This window comes from Mesoplodon mirus (assembly GCF_964341445.2).
Source record: "Mesoplodon mirus genome assembly, chromosome: 3".
Taxonomy (NCBI): Eukaryota; Metazoa; Chordata; class Mammalia; order Artiodactyla; family Ziphiidae; genus Mesoplodon; species Mesoplodon mirus.
In genome coordinates this window covers 120199140-120219456 of record NC_138978.1, presented here as the reverse complement: position 1 = coordinate 120219456, position 20317 = coordinate 120199140, and the positions used below count along the sequence as shown (strand labels likewise).

Below are 20317 nucleotides of genomic sequence, written 5' to 3'. Positions count from 1 at the left end.
AGGGAGAGCCCTGCACTGGGTGGGCAATGCTCAGGTCAGAGCCTCTCCCCATCAGCCACCGCTGGGTGCCCAGATGTGCATCTGAAGCTCTGAGGGCCTTGTCGTATCTTCCCTAGAGCAGGGGCAAGGCTGGGCGGTGTGAGGATGCAGTGACTGAGCGACATTTGTGTGTGTGTGTGTGTCTGCCCCTCAGAACACACAGTGACGCCCACCAACAAAGACAGACACCACAGCAGCCAGGGGTAGAAACAACTAGTGTATTGATTTGGGGAGGAGAGAAAGGGTGCAGATGGGAAATGGGAGGCAAGGGGCTCCTTAGTGTTTGCCAAAATCCACTGCCACACACCCTTGACCCTTCCTCACCTTCCTCCTCTGCGGTGGGGCCCCAGCAGGCTCTCCCCCATTCTAGTCAGCCTCCCTCTCCCTCCTCCCCTACACCCACTTGACCTCGACCTCCAGTGACTGGGCAGAGCCCACCCCTGGCTCTGAAGCTGGGTGACGGCAGGCTCATTCTAACCTTTCTTCACCCTCCTTCTACCTCCCACCTCATTCCCATCTCTTGTCTAAATAACATACAGAAAAAGCAAGCGCAGCTGGTACCTGGGAGAATCAAGTCATCCCGGGGCTGGGGGCGGGGGGAACTGGGGGCGGGGCAGGCGGAGGAGCCTCAGCCAGGTGTAATGGAACGATGGGGGATGGCCCAGGGGCCTGGCTCAGCCCTACTCCCTCGGAGGCTGGCGGAGAAGACTCCACACCTGCCTCTCAGGCACCATGTCACAGGGTCCCCGGGATGGGGGCAGCAGGCAGGGCAGAAAAGCAGGAACTAGGCTCTGTAAAAAGCATCCCTTTCCCTTGGCTCCCTCTTTGGTTTTAAGGCAGATATGGAGTTTCCAAGAAGCAGGGAAAAAAAGGGGGGGATTGAGATAGATGCGCTTTTTGGGGGGGCTTATGTTTTTCCTTCAGTATAAAACCACTGTAGAAAATAACTTCTCTTAGAAAAAACAAAAACATAGAAGAAAAAACAAAGGGGTATTTTTCTTTGGCTTCAAGCCCCTTCCCAGGAGGGGCAGGGCAGGGGTGGAGCATGAGGTGAGGAGGAAGCAGGAGGCCTCCGCCCCCATCCCTGCCTGGCAGGTCCCAGATTACATGATGCTGCAGTTCTGGGGGCTCTAAGAGAGAAGAGAGAAGGGGAGAGGTGTGAGCCGCAGCACCTGGCCCATACCCTCCCTCCTCTTACCCCCCGCCCCGCCCCTGCCCTCCAATCTGGGGCTCAGACAGGAGGGGCAGGACGCGGGAGCGACCATCTAGGATCTTGGGCTTCGGGGAGGAGGCTCCCACTCCCCCGGGCTGCGGAAGAGAAGGCTCTCCCCCCACGGGGCCACCCTAATCCTCAGGGACCAGGGCCCCCCTGCCTGTGGGGGTGTGGAGGCAGAGGGACAACTCACCTGGGGTCGGGGTCTGGAGTTGCCCAGGAGGTAGGAGCGGGTGACCAGGCTGTCCCCGAAGCTGCCACCCCCACTGCCCCCCACACTGCGGTAGCTGCGAGTGACTGTGACACTGGAGGCGGAGGAGCCAGAGGAGATGGATCCGCCCACCTGGGCTCCCGAGCTGCTGGCAGACGCCTTGTCTGCAGGCTGCCCGCACGTCCCGCACAGCACGGTGCGCGAGCGCAGGTTGTACTCGGCGGGGTCCCCCGAGCTGCTGCCGTGGGAGCCCTGAGGAGGGAGACAAGGCTCAGGCCTGACGGCGAGTGTGAGACTGACTGCTCAGGCCCAACACCCAGGCTCCGCGCTCCTGCAGGCTCCCAGTTGCCAGGCGGGAAGGTGGGGTTCTGCGCTCGAGTAACCTAACCTAACCTAACCTAACCTAACCTAACGGCAGGTGGGCGATAGGGCTTAGGGGGCCGGGGCTGGGAAGGGAGGACACAAAAGGGGGCAGGGTCAGGAAGACTTGGGGACAGAAGACAGGGAATGGGAGTTGTGGCTTTGACTCTGTCCTAGCTACTCTGAGCTTAAGAGGGAAAGGAGAGAGAGTGAGCAAGCTTGTAGAGCGGCAGGCATGCAAAATTAATTGGGAAGTGGGGTGGGTGAGAGAGACCGTTCTCCCAGGAAAAATGGGGGAGATGAGAGGCCATGCAGGTGACAGGAATGGGGAGGGGACAAGAAAGGAGATGCATGCAACAGAAATTGGGGGAGAGAGGCAGGGCTGGGTGCCCCACATCTGTCCTCCCATCCCTGTCCCAGGAGGCAAATCCAGACCCTTGTCCACTGCTCCCATGGGAAGACTCCATGGCATCAGAAAGTTCCACTCCCTTCCTTACCAGAGTAGGGAACCCAGACACCTGGGTTCCCTGTTCAAGGTATAGGGAGGAGAGAGAAGAAAAGCCAGGGCAGCAAGTGAAGTTCCAAAACATTCTTTAATGAAAAGATTTTTGGGGCACGGGGAGGCCAGGGAGAGGCTGTCCCCAGGCCTGGCTGGGTGCCCCAGCGTGGGCTTGGCCTCAGCGGCGGCTGCCACTCACGTGGTGGTGATGGAGCAGGTCATCTCCATCCTCATCCTCGTCATCCTCAACCATAGTCACTGAGCGCACCAGCTTGCGCATGGCCACCTCCTGCCGGGGATATGAGAGCCCCAGGGGTTAGGGGCTCAGGGCCAGGGGAGGAGTGTGCAGCATACCCAACCCAGTGACCACCTAAGAACCTTCGAGTGGCCCGCCCTTTGTCCAGCCTGCTGCTTACTCTGTCCTCTGTGGTACTGGAGCTAAGGAACTTGTTTCTACCCCAGGGTGACACTGTCAGACTCCCTGGGCAGGAGCATGGTCTGCCTTAACAATCCTCACTGTCTAACCTCCACCCTTCCTGCTGCTGGGGGAGGCAGCTTTGGGTCTGCACACTGGGTGGAGAGTTTGGGGCCTGGGACTGCACAGGAGAGCTGGGAGAAAGTGGCCCTGAATTGGCCCCTTTGGGTTGGGGGCAGCTAGCTCCTACTTTGGCCGTCAGGGGAGCTTTGTCCAGTAAGAGGCCAGCCTGCAGCATACTCACTTCCCCAGTGGAGTTGATGAGAGCCGTGCGCAGGCTGTTTCCACAGCCCCAGGTGTTCTGTGCCTTCCACACCAAGTCGGTAGGGGGGCTATGGGTGGCCCCAGCTCCTGCAGCCCAGATCTGGGGGAGGGAGAATTAGAGGAGGGTGCTCACTCCAGCACTCCCATCCTCAGGCCAACCCATCCCCACCCGAGGCCACCCCAGAGTCCCAAACACCCTGCCACTCACCGTCACCACCTGACCAGCCTTCAGAGTGAACTTTGGCGGGAAGCGGTAGGTCAGCAGGGGATCATCTCCATTCTGGCGCTTGATCTGCCAGTTGCCCATGGACTGGTCCTGCCAGGGAGAGAAGGGGAAGGTTCGGGGAGGCTCGTTCAGGCTCTTGGGTTTATCTCACTCTATTCCGCCCCTCACTGCCTTCCCCCTCAAGGATAAATAATAGCTACATCTATGGGCTCTTGTGCTGTGCCAAACACACTCAGTACTTTCATTTCCCAAGAATTCAAAGGGTTAGGGACTATTATTATGCCCATTTTACAGATGAGGAAACCGATGCTCTGAGAGGTTAAATAAATTGCCGAAGGTCTCACTGCCACTGATGAGTCCCCGAGACAGGACTGGAACCAGAGTGTGGAGGAGGTACCCACACTGCCCTGGTCTGCCTCTGATGGGAGGAACAGCCCTCCCCGCAAACTCCATCCCTTCACTTTCCAGGTTTTCTCCCTAACCTGGATGCATTCTCTTAGACCCAACCTGGGGGACTACCTCATTGGACTTGTTGCGCAGGCGTACGAACTTGCCCTCCTCATCCACCTCCTCCACGGCCACGCGCCCGCTGGTGCGAGCGTGCTGGGAGAAGCTGCTGCGGCTCTCCGTGGACTCCAGCTTGCGCTTTTTGGTGATGCTGCTCCCGCTCTGCGTCTGGGACGAGTGGGAGGAGGCCCGGCCGCGGCTGCGCTGCGAGGTGGGGCTGGGGGATAGGCGTAGCCTGCGGAGGGGGAGACAGGATGGGGGGCCTAGTCAAGGCTGGTGGCAGGCCGGAGGCGGCCGCTAGCACCTCCCCGACCCCCGCACAGCCCACCTCTCCTCCTCGCCCTCCAGGAGCTTGCGGTAGGCGTGGATCTCCATGTCCAGGGCCAGCTTGATGTCCAGCAGCTCCTGGTACTCGTCCAGCTGCTGTTGCATCCTTGCCCGCATTTCCCCCATCTCCCGCTCCTTGTCCGCCAGCAGCCGCCGGCTCGTGTCCCGCTCACGGGACAGCGAGTCCTCCAGGTCCCGCAGCTTTGCTTCCTTGGCCGCCAGCTGGGTGACGGGGGGCAGGGGTCTGATGAGCTCCCAAGGGCCCCAAGTATGGAGAGGTAAGGGGCAGGGGACACCCAGCTATCCTCCCCAGGATATCCAGGCTCCCATCAGAGCCTTTTATGGCTCTAATGTGGCCTTGGCTGGCTGGCGACGACTGGGGGAGGCCTTCTCAATATCCAACTGAAATCTCTTAATCTGAGGCTAGAATCTATTTCCTCTGCCACAAGTGGCACAGCCAGCTAGAAGAATACTGATGCTTTTAACACCTCACACTGGGTCTCGGGGCAGATCTAGGAGTTAGGGAGGATAAGAATGATCTCCATATTCAAATGGGAAAACCAAGGCTCTGAGAAGCGAAGGTCTTACAGGTGAGATAAGAGGTAGTCCCGGAACAGCAAACAGGTCATCTGACTCCAAATCCTAGGCTTCTTACTCAGCCTGTGGTCCTGGGGGCATGTTCTGTCCACTACACTCCCCTCCTCAGGACTTCCACCTGACATCCTGCCCAGACTATTGGCTGATGGGGAGGGGCAGGGTGGGGGCATCACCTGCTTCTGGAGCTGGCTGAGCTGGGCGGAGAGGCTGTCAATGCGGACGCGGGACTGCTGCAGCTCCTCGTGGGCGGCCCCCATCAGGTTGCTGTTCCTCTCGGCTGACTGCCTGGCATTATCGAGCTGGAGGGGAGGACACAGGGTTAGGGCTGCAGCGACCAAAGGCAGGAGGAGGGGCATCACTGCTGCAGCCTCAGGTCCCGGGTACCCTGAGCTCCTGTCACCGTCCTTCTGATCTCCCACAGGACATCTCAGGGTGGGCGGGTGGAGGGCTGCTGGGGGCAGAGGCAGCAAAGGAGCCACGGGAGAATGAGCACCTTGGCAGAATAGGTCTTCTCCAGTTCCTTCTTGTACTGTTCCACCTGGTCCTCGTGCTGGGCCCGCAGCTCCTGCAGGGCATCCGCCAGCCGGCTCTCAAACTCACGCTGCTTCCCATTATCGATCTCCACCAGGCGCGTCTCATGGCGGCGCTTGGTCTCACGAAGCTCCTGGAAGGGTTGGACCCAGAAACCAAAATCAGAACTAGTCCTTCAAGGATGAAACCCAAGTTCCCAGCCCAGTCCTAACCCTGAATGGAGTCACTGTAAAGCCCCACTTTAACCTGGGGGCTGGCCACCCCCCAAATCCCCATCCACTAGTACAAGGGAGTCAGGCAGGGAGCTCTGCACACAGCTGATCCCCCAGCCCCAGCTCTGACATCTGTCACCACCCAGCCCTGGTCCTCCGGTCTGCAGGGCGCAGTTCCCACCTCACTGTAGATGTTCTTCTGGAAGTCCAGCTCCTCCTTCAGGGTCTGCAGCCTGTTCTCAGCATCTACCCGCCGCAACATCTCATCCTGAAGTTGCTTCTTGGCCTCACCCAGGGCTGCCTCGAGCTGAGAGGAAGGGGGCAGAGGTCGGGGAGAGGGATCATAGGACATCAGAGCTGGAAGGAAGCTGAGAAGTGGGCTGCGCCCAGCACATCCCTTTATATGTGCAGAAACAGGTCTAGGGGAGTGAGAGCCTTGGATACCCACAGAGGTAATAATATATTTATTCCCTCACAGTAATGATTCTGGGTAGGTACTGTGCTAAGAAAAAAAAGACAGTACCTACTTTCTCTGGCACAACATAGCAAGTGCTATAAAGGAAGTATATCCAAAGTACAGAAGGAATATGAGGGAAGGAACCAAAGTGTGCCTGGGTTGGTAGAGGGGGCTTCCGGGAAGGCCTCTAAGAGGCTGAGATCTGAAGGACAGGTGAGTGAGGCAGACAGGAGCCAAGTGCAAAGGCACAGAGGGATGAAGGCACACATGTGCACTTCAGCACATCTCCAGAAGGCTCAGTACTGCTGAAGCCTGAAGGACAGGGCTCAGGGGGTAGAGTGATAGCAGAGGTGGCCAGACTGGAAGGCAGGGGCTTGATCATAGAGAGACGCGCCCTTATCTGCCACGAAACAATCCTCTGAAGCTCGAGCAGGGGCACACCTGTCTTAGATCTTCATCTTAGAAAGCACAAGCTGGGCAGTGCAGCTGGGAAGGGCTGGGGGCAGGACCTGGGAGGAGAATGGCCCAGCCTTGGGTTTCTTGTCAACCTGCTGGCTTCTCTTGGTCTCTCCACGGTGTACCGTGGCAGCAGGGCCTGGGAGGGAAGAGAGCCCAGGACAGAAGCTTGGTGACTGTCTCTAGTCCTGGCCCTGCTCTGAGCAGATGTGGCTGTGAGACTGGGAACAAGCCAGCTTCTTTGATGCTGTTCCTTAGCTTGTAACATGAGAGATTAGAGGCTAGAGTAGATAGCAAAGTGTTTTGAAAGTAAAGATCATCGTATACATGCTGAGCACTGAGAACATGCATCCATATGTGATCAACCATCACTCCTGATCAGGGCTCTGTGGACAGTCTACATCCTCTCCTGCCTCCCAGAGAGATCATGGCTCTCTATAGCAGGGCCAAACCAGGAGGGATCCAGGGCCAGGCACAATTCATTGCAAAGTTAAATGGAGATGGCTTGTGGATTCTTTTAAATTCACCGTGCTAGACAAGATGGGCAGCAGAGGAGGATGCAATATGGTCTGGATGGGTGCAACGATGGTAGGACATGGGAATGGCTCTGATGCCACGTGACAGGTCAGACCGGGCACTTCCTGAGGGGGCCTGGGGTGGAAGAGTGAGTGTGCATTTGTCAGGGGAGGGGGGACAGATGTCAGGTGGCATCACGGGCGGGCCTCACCTTGGCCACTTGCCCCCGCAGGTCATGCAGCTCGCCCTCCAGCGTGCGTTTCTCACTGAGAGCAGTGCTCAGTGCGGCCTCCTTGGAGTTGAGCAGAGCCTCCAGGTCCTTGAGCCGGGCCTGGGCAGCCATCAAGTCTCCCTCCTTCTTGGTATTGCTAAAGAAGCCAGGGAAGAGTGGGTTTAAAAGGAGAAGTCTGTGTTCCTAGAGAGAGCCAGGTCCCCCAGGGAGAGAGAGAAGTCAGGTTCTGGGAGGTCAGCTGTGGGGCCTGGCTCTGCTATCCCTCGAACTGCCAGGGGAGGGCATCCTTGACTTTGGTTTGTTTGCATCTCCCTGCCGCTGGGGCTGGACTCCCACTTCCCCCAAGTTCCCCAAAACCCCCTTCCTGCTTCTCCACCCTTCCCATGACTCAGTACTCAGGAACGTGCCTGGGGCCAAGGGCAAAGCTCGATCCCGTGAGATGAATGCTTTTCCCTCTCTCCCCTCCCATTCCTTCCCAAAGAGACAGAGCCACCTTTGTCTCCTGCCCCTTCCCACAGAGGGCCTTAACCTTCTCCCCCCACTCCACCCACCTTCCATTCAGCCAAGCCTCCTTCCCTGCGGGTACCCAGACAGCCAGGCTCCTAGGCCTTGGGTCTGTGTGTCCCTAACACTTATCAGTTTGAGACCTAAAGGTGTCTGTCACCTCCCCTAGTCCCTTTTACACACCGGGGACTGCTGGGAGGGAAAGTCTGGTTAAAGCTCAGGGAGACCTGGGATGAGGACAACCAGGCATGGTACTGACCCTTCCCTTTCTCAGACCGTGTCTGGGTCCCCTGATCTGGGCAGAGCACAGGGGTTCCAGCCTCCCTCCCTCTGGGCCTCATCAGAGCCTGCGAATGCTGAGCCTGACACATGGACCACAGGCCTCAGCATCTGGCTCCAGATGTGACCCCCAGGCCTCCAGGTCCATCTAGGTTCCAGCCTTGAACCTCCCCACTCCTCAAACTGGGTAAAGCTTTAGCTAGAACCAACCAAACAGGGGTTGCCTCTGCCACCTCCCTTCCCTTTCTGGGCCGCTGATGATTTTTGCTGGAGAGTGACCTAGAGAAATAGAGGGATCCTATTTTCTTAAAGACCTCTGGGGAACCCAAGAACTTTTCAGTTGTAATGATCCCTTCAGCAATGTGTGGTGAGAGAAACCACTAGACCCAGGGAGTGGAAGGAAAGAGCCAAGGGGCCTGGTCCCAGTTGCCATCTGTAACTCATCAGACTTCAAGCATGAACCCACCATGGCAGATGGAAAAAAGGAAAACCAAACGTGGGCAGGGGGAAAAAATTCTATCCTGGAAAGGAGAAAAGTGGCCCTGCCAACATTTTTCTCCTGCCACCAAAGCCCTCAGCTCCAGGAGACCCAACAATTCACTGTGAAGCAGGATGGAGAAGGCTAGACTGGAGGCAGCTCTGGACGAAGGGCCCAAGACTGAGACGGTGTTCTCCTGCCACCAGCTTAGATTTCAAACAGGAGCCACCTCCCCTCCAACTGGGCTCCACTGGGAGGGGGACAGAGCAACGCCCAGACAGGCAAGGGAAGGACCCGAAGACCTGGGGGGAGCACCCCCAGCCTGCACGCTTGCTCTGTCCAGGCCTCTGGCCACATCTCAGAACAAGCTGTTTAACGCAACAGCGTCTGTCTCCTGTGAAAAGAGGCCCTTCCAGATCTGGAGGATGTCTCCCCTCCTCCGTCTCAGCCAGAAAAGCTAAAAATAAAGTCAAAACCCAGCTCAGGTTTTGGCTGCCATCCGGCCCAGCCCCTGGCTGGGAGCATAGCCCCAACTTTCCATGACTTCAGAACTTTTCCGAAGCTGAGGCAGCTGCGGGGCGAGGAGGGAAAAAGAAGAAAAACCGCTGGTAAAGCGAAGCGACGCAGCAGACATAGATTCCGAGCCCCTTGGGCTGACTCCAAGGTTGGCAGGGACTTCCCAGCCAAGAGGCCTCTCTACCCTGCAGGCTAACGGCTGCAGCTGGCCATCCTGGGAGGCTCTCAGAATTTAGAGAACTAGAAGGAGCTGAGCATACGTTCAGCTTAACTCCCTCCTTGTACAGATGAGGAAACTGAGGCACAGAGGAGGAAGGTGAGTGACCCAGTGTCAAGCACAGCAAGCAGCTATGGGGACTGGGGGTGGGGGGCGGTCACAGTTAATTCTGGCTGCTGATCAGGACTCCTCCTCCCCCTCCCCTCCCCCCCCCCCCCCAAGCCACAGGTCTAGAGAGAGCAGAGAAGCCAGCAGGAGAAAGAGGGCTCCCAGATCCAGCCAGCCTGAGCTGGGAGAAGCAGGAAGGAGCGCCGTGATGCTTTCGGAAGGCATCTCAAGGGTGTCTCTTCCCTAGTCCCGCCTCCCTGGCCTCCTCAGACACCAGAAGAGGAACATCAGAAGTTCTCCTTGGAAATACCTTTCCTGTGGCAGTGCAACGCAGCACTGACAGAGGAAAACAACGGAGCTGTGCGGTCCCTGTCCTCGGGGGCTCACACAGCCTGACAACTGCAGGACTTTGTCCTTCAGTATAACCTCTTCAGTTCCTACTGCTCCCAAAGGTGGGGTGGTAGTAATACTCATATTAATACTGATACTCAGACTAATACTCATAATCATATAATGACAGCAAACACACCTAATTGCGTACAAGATACTGCTCTAAATATTATAATATTAACTCACTTAATCTCCACAGCTTCCCTACTGAGATAGGTGCTAATACTACGTGAGTGAGGAAACAGGCACAGAGAGCTTCGTCCAGGGTCCCTCCAGGGTCCTACGGCAAGTCGGGAGCAGAGGTGGAAATCACTGATGTGCTGCTCTACCTCCCGTGCCCTAATGGCCTCCAGAGAAATTAAGGGGGCGATTTTCCTTCCCCTCCTGGAGGCTTTGATCAGCGCTTAAAAGACATGTGATGAAAGGACTGCAGATGAGGGAAACCCCAAGCAAAGAGAGGGGAGCAAGGAAGAGCCTTTGTGGTTTTCTCAGCCGTGTTTGGGGAGCTCCACTCTGTGGGGAAGCAGCTGCTGTCGCCCACGGGCTCATGACTCAGACCTCAGGAGCCCTGTGGCCAGGGAGCCCACAAGCACTCGCCAAGAGACCGCTGGGGGTGGCAGTGCGGAACCCAGTGCCTCTCCGACCTCCTCCCCAGTCTTGCCTGACCACCAGCTCCAAATGCCCAGTTGGGGTCTTCAGCCCTAGCAGGGACCCCCAGCAGACACTGGCCAGGCGTTCAGCCCCAGAGTGGCGCTGCTGCCCGTGCCTGAGTCCACTGGGGGCTGGCTGCTGCCCCACAGCTAGGGCAGGGAGGACTGGGCTGGCAGGGAGGACAGGGTGGGGCAGGCAAGGGGAGCTGGAAGGGTGGGAACCAGGGGCTCCACAGGTGACTCATCCTCAAGCACACAATACTCTGGCAGGGGTCGGGAAATCCTTTGGCGCTCACAGGGGAGACCCTGGCTTTACCTACGTTCTGCCCCAGGCCCCGTGCCATGCCAGTGGGTTGCCGGCTTCTCCCTCCCATCCGCCAGGCTCCTCCCACACAGGAGTGGCTCCATCCCAGCGGGCTCATGAGGCAAGAAGGGCTGGGCATCCTGTTTCTAACTCTTCCCACGTCTGGCATATCTGATCGCAGAAGGAGGGACGAGTGGGGTGGGGGAGGGCAGGGGAGCAGAGAGGAAAAGAGTAAGGTAGAAATGAGACCTGGGAGCTGGCGCTGTGGCCCCAGGCTGGGGCTCTGTTACGCTGCGGCTGGCTGGTGGGATAGGGAAGCCAGGCTCCAGGGCCACTGCAGGCCAGGACTCTGGGGGCTGCCTGGGGGGGCGTGGGGGGAGGGAGAAAGGCACGCAGCACAGCAAAGGGGCTGAGGTGGGCACTGGGCCAGGCGCTGACCCGCCCGCTGAGTCACCCTCCTCAGCCCAGCTCGGATGCCAGATATGGAAGCCAGGGCCGGCCGGCCGCAGGCCTGTTTGGGCCCGCTTGCCGGGAGCAACTTGCTAGGCCCCGAGGGAGAGGCCCCCATTTCCTCCGCTGAGCTGAGGAAGAGACATGGGGAGCAGCGACAACGGGCTAGGGCTAAAAATAAGAAGTGGGAGGGGCAGACGGCCAGGGGGCGGTGGAGGAGTCGGACCAGCCCAGCCGGGGCTCCCTCAGACCCGCCCCTGTCCCCTCACTGGCCACGCCCCAGCCTCACCGGCCCTCCGAGTTCCCCATCGCCGCCGGTCTGAGACGGGAGGAGGGGGAGGGGAGGCAGGAGCACAAAGGGCCCTGAGCCCCCGAGCGTCTCCTGCCTCACAAGAAAGGGAGCCCCCTGTGGCTGGGCAGGGCAGAGCAGGGCTGGGGGCAGAGCAGTGAGTCCCAGCCCTCCTGGCTTGGCGAGAGAGTTCTCCCCTCTCCTCCCAGGGGTCTAGACCTCGGCCCAGGCTGACTCCCTGCGAGGTGATGGGGCGTCTCCAACAGCCACCCCAAGCCGGCCGCACGTTCCTCCTTTTGTTCCAGCAGCTCCCCAAACTGAAATGTATCCTTCCCTCCCTCCACCTATCCAAATCCACGCCCCCACCTCCGTTTGAGCCCCGCCTCAGCCCTGCGCCTCCAGATCCAGTCCCAGCCCTCTCTCCTCTTCCAAGTGCGTTCAGCTGTTGTTTTATCTGCTGGTTTATTCTCTTTCCAGTAACAAGTGTGTCTCGGGGCTTTTTCTGTATGTCCCCAAATGCCCTGAGACTAGGAGGAGCTCAAGGCTTCTAGGGGGACCTCCTCCTGGACCAACTCCTGCCCTTTTACAGATGGGGAAACCGAGGCCTGGAGAAGAGCAGCCTCAGACCCTAAAACCCTGCCCATCCGGTCACCTGAGGACACTCGCAACAGATGGAGACAGACACAGAAAATGGCATGACACACACAGGGGGCGAAGAAAGTAGACGGAGACACCCAGGGAGAGAGCCTGGAAGACACTTCGACTTCTGCTCAATTGCTGGGAGCCTCCCCAGTCTGAGAGTGATGATACAGAGACTTAGTGAAACAGCCCTCAAACATCAGCTACTCCCACAGCTGTGTGTGGAGCCATGAAGTTTGACGGTCCCCCACCCCCAAAAGTAACCACTGTTTGGGTTCCTGGCTGGTCTGTGGGTCTGCCATCACTTTCAGGTATGGGCAGGACGTGGATAGGCTGGGACATCTGGTTCCCCACTCTGGCATTCAAGGCACCAGCCCTCTCTGGAAAGGAGACCTTGAAGAGAGGAACTGAGGGGGGCAGGTGTTCCAGGGACTTAGAAGCCCCTTGAGCCTCCCCCAAACGCCACCCTGTGAAGTTCTGAATGTCCTGCACCTGGAAAGCACATGGTAGAGGTCGACCCCCAGTATGTGGGTGCATGGGCCTCCCCATACAGGCACATGCACCCACAGCAGGCAGGGCTCTGCTTCCGCACGCCTCCCTTGGGCGTGACACCTGCCACATACGCTCGGGGTCTGAGGGTCCTCAGATCCCCTTCCAGAGCCACCAGGCTCCCAGCTGTCTTCGCCCCAGACAAAGCCAGGTCTAATTCCAAGCAGAGGGAGGGTTGGGATGGGGGAACTGGTGCTGAGAAGGGGGACAGGAGGCCTGTTGACACGTTCAGACGCAACTCCAGCAGAGGCGCTGGGACTGGCAGGGGGCCAGGCCTGAGTCACAGCTGCTGGGTGTATCAACGTGGCATTGTGCAGAGGCAGGAGAGGCCTGCGGCCAGAGGCCAGGGCGCTGGGGTCCTGGACGACAGGCAGCGGGCTTCCTGACCTACCGCTCCCTCCAGGTCCCGAGCCAAACTCCACTTTCCTTCTTCCTGGCCTGTTTCTCCAGAAATTATTCCTGTGTTGTCATAAAAATGCAGGGCTGAGGCCTGGGAACATACCAAAAGAAGTGGGGGCATGGAGGGGAGACGGAAGGCCTGGGAAGAGGTAGGATGTCCTGGGGGTGGGAGGGAGGGAGGCCACTGGCCATAAGGTGGGACATTTAGGGGATCCCTACAAGAAGGTGACTCAGCAGTCCCTTCTTAGGACGTATTAACCCTCCGCCTGGTGGCTCGTGGTTATTAACCCTGACAACAGCGGGAAGGGGGTGGGAGCCGCACCCCAAGATGGAGAGAGGAAGTGGGGGAGGGCCGAGGAGTTCTGGTACCACTGCATTCCAACTCCAGCCTGGGAAGATGCAATGCTCTCTCCCAGCCAGCAGAGGGTGGCAGCGTTGGAGCTTTGGGAGGAGGAAGGGGGTGCCTTGGCAATCCCAAACAGCCCCCTCTCAACTGCCCAGGTCTGGGACCCTTGAAATTAAGGGTCTCTAACTCCCCTGAGCCAGTCCCTAAAGGGACTCCTGTGTTCTGCTCCCCTCCATCTGTCCCTCATCTGATTCAGGCAGGCCCTCATCCCTCTTGCTGCCACTCAACAAGAACACCCATCATAGTTTTCAATAAAAGGCCATCCCTCTGCCTTTTCTTCTCTGACTGGACAAGTTCAGGGTCTCCCGTCCACTCTCTACTCTGCCCTCTACCGTGACTCAGCTCCTCTGCTGGGCCTGGGATTCCAGCCAGAATTATTCCTGGTTTCGACAGGCAGGATTCAAGCTTCCTCTCCCACAAACGGGCAGGGGGAGCTCCTGTCCGCCCACCCTGCCCCGCCTCCTTCCCAAACTGTCCCCTTCCTTGAGAGATTGTTAAGGGCCAAGACTTCCTCACAGCCCCAGCCTCAGGTTGCGGGTGCACGAAGGATAGAAGGGGGCAGTTCAAGGTCACTCCTGCACCTCCGTCTGATTCCGGGCTCAAGCTGTCTAATCCTGGCCAGCACTAAGGTAACAGTCCTGCCCGCCCCAGAGCCTCCCTTCTTCCCCAACACAGGTCCATGGGACTCTCCCTCTCCTGCATGATACAGCCTACATGACATGTCCTGAAGGGAGACGCACTAAAAACGTAGTGTCCTTTCCTACTAGCAGTAAAAACAAAGCATAAGCCAAGGATATAATGCCATAATAGTTAACCGTTTCTCACAAACTTTCTCTGAGAAAGAGAGGAGGGTGTTAGTACTTTTAATTCCAAGCTTGTGGGGAATATTTCTGTTTTGAATAGCATTGGTTATTAATTATATTCGATTTTCAAACTTATAGCGTGGTATTTTAGAGGACTGTTTTCTCACTTTGTGGGTCATTGTACTACTCTGGAACCGGAGGGATCTCTGGAGACCTTCTGCCCTAACCCCTTTCTTTTATAGCTAGGGAAATCCAGAGATGGGGGGTGATTTGCTCAAGGTCACACAGCAATTTAGCGGCAGGGCCAAGCCTAGAACTAAGGACACCAAGGGCCAGGGCTGTTTCCGCTACCTCCTGCTACCTGTCATTTTGTTGGTGGACCACCTTGCCTCTTGTTAAGCAGTAGGAGATGCTGCAACCTTCCCCAAAGAACCTCTTTCCTGCTATCTCCAAGAATATTAGAGCTGGGCCTGTGTCATCTTCAGTACACAGGGCGGGGCTCAGGGAGGTGAGAATGGAATGAACTGCCCTGGGCCTCTGAGCCAGACCTGGTCTTGCCTGCTGCAGCTGCTAGAGGTGGTCAGGGGCTGGGGAGGAGGGAGGCAAGGGAGGGGGAGCAGAGGGCACAGCTGGTAGGTAAAGGCATCTCCTACCAGTTGTCCCCACAGCTGTCCCTGCCTTCAGCCCTGACACTGAGCTACTGAATCACTGGGGGTGGGACTGGGAGTGGGGACAATGGGCACGTCCCATGCAAGAGTAAGTCTCAGATTCCTGGAGGTCAGGGGATGTGCCGGGCCCGGGAGGCATCAATCGGTGGGAAGGCAATCAGGGGCCCTGGCAGGAATTACTGTCTTTCTTGTTTCTCTTGGGCTCCTTAAGTACTTACTGCTCAGCCCCCAGGGTTAGCTGTACCTTCTTCTTTCCATTTGAATAAGAATGTGGACTTCAGGGTGGGGGTGGGGGAAGAGATGACACCAGGAGCTCCCTCAGGTGAGGACTGGGACCCAGGTACCTTCGAAGGCCTCCATCCCTGTTATCCTCATGTATCTGCCAAAGGGCACAGCCTCCTGCAGATCCAGGTAGACGATTCCCATGACAAGTCCCAAGACAGTCTCAAGACAGGAATCACCAGCCTCCCTGAGCTCTGACTCATGATCCATGGCCTGGCAGGGTCCTGGGTCTTTCCAGGTATGGGATGTGGCAAAGGCTATTGATCAAGTGTTAACAGGCCCTGCAGGACAGCAGAACATTAAGACAACACTGGTCCCAGAGCAGAATCTCCAGACTGCAGGAGTGCGCCTCAGTCATCCCAACCCGCCTTCCAGATCCTCCAGCCTGTCCCCTAAGCTAGAGAAGTAAGGTTTAATGGTACGAGCACATAACTAAGAACCAGAAGGCCTGTGCTCAAGTCCTGACCTGTCACTCCCTTGCTGTGTGACATGGCACAAGCCTCTACACCTCTCTGGCTTTTGCTTTTCTTATCCTGATGAGAGCTTGGATGAACCTGGGCCTGGCAGGTCCCTGCCTGTCCCAAGCAGGACCGCAAAAGGTGGGCAATTCAGGAAGTCGTTGAGCACCCAGGCCTTGTCTGCAGGGGAAGAGACGCTTCTGCTTTGTGGGGCTGGGATCTCCCCACTTCTGACTCAGCCTTCCTCCACCAGTTCCGCATGGGAAGACACAGACCCGGGCACCATCCCGCAGCCCAAGCCCATAACTCTAGACTCAACTCTAGAACTACTTGTGCATACTGCCTGTCATGAGTCCCGGTCCCAGACCACCACCAGAACAGCCCTAGGAAGGAGGCAGAAAAGGATTCCAGGATGCAGTGGGGAGTGGGGAGCAGAAGATGCAGACATTCAGGCCCCCATCCCTCCCTTTCAGACATCTGCTGTCTCCACCCTGTCTCTTGCTGTCTCTTGTAAAGCCACCAGGGTGGGAGAGAGGGGGGCAGCATCTGAGTCATCCACCCAGCTGTCCTGCTTGGGGTGGGGCCTAGTTCCAAGCCTGGACCCCAGGCAGACCTTCCCTGATGCTTTTAACCGCCTCATTCTTCCCGCACTTAGGTGTCCAAATCCCTGGGGCTCCAGAATTGAGAGGATGTGTGTATGTGTTTGTGGGTGGGGGTAGTGGTTCTGCTTGCAGCCTGTAACCCAGCCTGATGAGAGGGTGCCCCAAACCCCTGGGTGTGGTCAAGGTACCCAGGCTGGGCCAGGAATCCCCACAAGATCTTACAGACAGCTCTGCATCCCAACCCAAAGCCTGGCCCTGAACTCTGAGCTCTAACTAAACATTAAACCAGGCAACACTTTCTCTCTAGGCTTTAGTGGGAGGAGTTAGGACAATGCCTTTCTCCCTCTCCCAAATTCTTCATTCTACTCCGCACCTCACCCTGAGCACAGCAGATGCAAAAGGGAGCAACAAATCCTTGCTCCTCCCACTAGGGACATAGAACAGGACAGAAACCCCAACCTGAGCCCTCTTTCTCTCCACCCTGCCTCCCATCAGCCTAGGATCCAGGTGTGCAAACCCGCCCCCCTTTTCCCGGAAGTCCAGCCTCCCCAGCCAGGATGAGTGGGGGAGAAGAGAGGCAGGTGGCTAAATATAACAAGTACACACACCACCCCCGGCCCTGCTCCACATGCGTGCACACCCGCCTGGTGTCCCAGGCCCGGACAGCTGCACCAGGAGGCAGAGGAGACAGACTGGCGTGGCTGGGTTAGCGAGAGACCGTAGACTCCACTTGTTCTGTTCCCTGATCAATGCCTTCCCCAGAAAAAGATCTGCTAACAATGCCCTTCACTGGGATCTGCAAGGTAGTAGTTTGGTAGTTGAGTGGACTAGTTTAGAACACTAATTCTCTGGGACTCCCCTTAGCTTGCCTCCTGTCTGTCCTGCTAACTAAGTTACTCCTATCACTAGTGGACAATGACAGGAGTGATCCCTTTCAACGGAAATAAAGTCACCCTGAGTTCCCTGGTGGCCTAGTGGTTAGGATTCTGGGCTTTCACTGCCATGGCCCGGGTTCGATCCCTGGTCTGGCCGGGGAACTGAGATCCCCACAAGCCACAGCCAGAGTTGGGGGTGGCAGGCAAGTCACCCTGCCTCTCCACACAATTTCAATTTCCATCTAATCTTCACAAGGGGATGATGGATCTGCCACACCCACCATGCCTGGGGCTAGGGGCTCATGAAGGGGTATAAAGCACTGAGTACACAGAGGTTCTGAGAAGAGCATGAGTCTGGAGAAGATGATGCCAAGGGAAAGAAGGAAAGTCAAACCATACCCCACCCCAACCAGGGATCTCCAAGCACCTTTAGTGCTCTTTGGCTGAGGTCTTCATAGAAAACAAATTCTTGGGGAGCTGAAGAGGGCCTAAACTTCCCAGCTCCAAAGGCCTTTTTAGAAAAGAGGGAGGAGCCAAGTAGGGTGCGGTAGAGTGGGGCAGGGATGGGTAAGGTAGGAGTGGCCTGAAGCTTCCAACGGCTGGATTTCAAAAATGTCACTATATTCTGGTAGTTGAACAAGGCAAAGAACAACAACAACAAAAAGTCAGCGGCTGAGAGGACTGGGCCGGAGCAAAGGCTGCTCAGCTTGGCTGGGAAAATGAAAGCGGCTCACCCCAAGGAGGGAGGCAGGGAGCGACAAGCTCCCAACACTCGAAGACTCCAGGCAGAGGGTGAGGGTGGGATGGGGGAAGGTGGGGAAGGAGGGAGGCAGACCTGGGCATAGCACAACTTCCTGAGCTGGGAGCCTCTGCTCTCTGTCTCCCTCCCTCCCTTGCATTCCTGGGCCAAGCAGGCCAAGGGCTGTGAGAGCTGTGGGGAAGACACTCTCCTGGAGCTCTTTGGTGGGCCTGTCAGAGTCCAGGGAAGGTCCCAGACAGGTAGGGAGTGAAGGAGAGCTTCCCAACTCTTAGAGAGAACCCGGGTAAGGGTCGTGCCGAGGGGGCCATCACCATGCCCCTGCAGGGGAAAAAGGGGGCCACCCTGCTTTGGTGACCTCTCCCCAGCACCACTGGACATCTGCCAGCTTGGGAGCTCTGTCTTAGTGGGTGTCATGTGTTCAGAGCCAGGCTGGGCAAACTTGGCACAGTGCCAAGCCTGCCAAGAAAGTTCTAACAGGAGCCTTTCACCCACTCCAAAGTGTCCTGGGTGCCCAGATTTCTTAGACCTGGCAGGGCCAGTTCCGCTTTGCCCAAGGCTCTCCCCCAGGCCCCAAATGACTGGCAAATCCCACCCTGGCAGAATGTGGACCTGCCACCAGCCCCTACTTGGCCCTGCTGCCCGCGCCGTTACCTTATATATCCCACCCTGTCCCAGAGACCCCTCCCTTCTCTGTCCTGTCTTGACAATTTCCCTTGGCACTGCCAGTCACCCGCTGGGGGCGGTTCCGGTGAGGGAGGAGACTATAACGCAAAGTTATCAGCCGCCTGGAGCTCGGCAAGGGCGACAGTCCGCCCGCCCTCTCTGCGCCTCTCCCGGCCCCACGCCGCCACCTGGGCGCACTCACCGTGCCTTGAGCTCCTTGAACTCTTCGCGCACTTTGCTCAGCTCCAGCTGCAGGCGGGCGCGCTCCTTGGCCACCGAGTCGAGGGTCTTGCGGGCATCCCCGAGCTCTGCCTCGTAGGCGGCCTTGATGCCGGACACCTCGCGGCTGACCACCTCCTCGGACTCGGTGATGCGAAGGCGCAGACCTGCGTTCTCCGTCTCCAGCGAGCGCACACGGTCGATGTAGACCGCCAAGCGGTCATTGAGCTCCTGCAGGTCCTCCTTCTCCTGCAGCCGGGTGATGCGGGTGGGCGACAGCGGGGTGGAGCTGCCCTGCGCCCCACTGCGGGTGGCGCGCCGCTGGGACGGGGTCTCCATGGCCGGCAGGGTGGCAACGCTGCCCGCGGGGCAGAGGTCCCGGGAAGGGCAAGGGGCTCGGGCCGAAGGACAGAGACTGCTCGGGGTGGGAGCTCGCCGGCCGGCTGGCTGGCTCTCGTCTGGCTCCTGGCAGACGTGGGGATCTGGGCCGGGCGCTGTCGGACCTCGGGATCTGGGTTGGCCCGTATGGATGCGGCGCTCCCGCGAACACTCTGAGTCACCGGCGCCCGAGCAAAGGCTCTAATAGGTCTAGGGAATGGGAGGAGGGGCCACTGCTCTTAAAGGGGCCGTCGCATACCCACGGCGGGTTGGGGGGGGGCGGGAGGGGTGAGGAGGGGAGAGGACCACCCGGCGGTGGTGGCGGAGTAGGTCTCTACCCTCTCTCGCGCACCCCCGCGTGCCCGAGGCTTAGCAGAAGCTCGCGTCTAGGTCCCTGCCTGCTCAGCGCTCCAAGCTACAAGTTTGCCCCAACTCCCTCAGGCCTTGGGGGTAGAGGGCAGAGCCAAGGGGTGAGGGTGGGTGGGCAAAGGGCGGGGGAGAGAGGGAAAGTGGGTGTAAAGCAAGGGAGGGTGCCAGGCAGGCAGATCCAGGAAAGTAGGGGGAGGGCTAAGGCTGGTGCCCATCAGGGTGACTCACTCTTCTTCCACCACTGGCTCCCCCTTTCCTCCCCATAGTGATAGTGAGTCACCCCTACCCCGCCCCCGCCCCCAAATGTGGGCAGTCCATTCAAAGCTGCATCTCAGGATGCCAGGGTGGGGTGGGGAAGAATGCCTGGGTTCCCTGGGGTGGTTGGAGGGAGGGCTGCAGCAAAGTTCTCGATCCTGAGTTCCTTTTACACCCTCAAACTTCGGGTGGGGACCAGGAGTTTGGAGTCGCTCTTTTCCTATCTTCTGCCCCAATTTAATCTGCCTTCAAAACCAACCATTGGGTCTTAGACCCAAGGAACAAGCCACAGGCCCCAGAGAAGGCCAAGAATTGGACCCAGGCACTGCCCATCTCCTGCCCCTTTCCTTTGGATTCAAGCAATTGGAAAAAGAGCCTGCCTTAGGTTCCTCCCACTTCAGTCCCTTTCTACTCCTCACCCCACCCCACCAACTCTAGGACTGTACTTATTTTTTTTTTCCAGGACTGTACTTATTTTAATGGATAATTTAAAACAGATACCAGAGCTGTGCATGCATTCATCACATTGCCAGGACACCAGGTCCCAGATTTTTGTGGTTCCCAGAGGGGCCTGAAAGGGGGAGCAGGGCTGGGGGCTGGACAGCCAATGTTGGGTCTCTATCCTGGTTTCAGCCAGAGAAGGGATGGTGGGAGGTAGGGACAGCAAAGACTCCCACAACCTTGC

General features: G+C 57.9%; 1 protein-coding gene across 1 annotated transcript; it reads right to left on the bottom strand.

The window, feature by feature from the left end:
- Positions 1 to 243: 243 nt before the first annotated feature.
- On the bottom strand, positions 244 to 19408 carry LMNA (lamin A/C). Its single transcript, XM_082613195.1, has 12 exons — positions 18614 to 19408; positions 7102 to 7258; positions 5643 to 5768; positions 5212 to 5382; positions 4892 to 5017; positions 4123 to 4343; positions 3807 to 4029; positions 3270 to 3377; positions 3042 to 3161; positions 2522 to 2611; positions 1446 to 1715; positions 244 to 1169 (listed from the first exon to the last, which is right to left on the bottom strand). The coding sequence occupies exons 1-12, from the start codon at positions 18967 to 18969 to the stop codon at positions 1143 to 1145; spliced, it is 1995 nt and encodes a 664-aa protein (XP_082469321.1). The 5' UTR covers positions 18970 to 19408; the 3' UTR covers positions 244 to 1142.
- Positions 19409 to 20317: the final 909 nt, after the last annotated feature.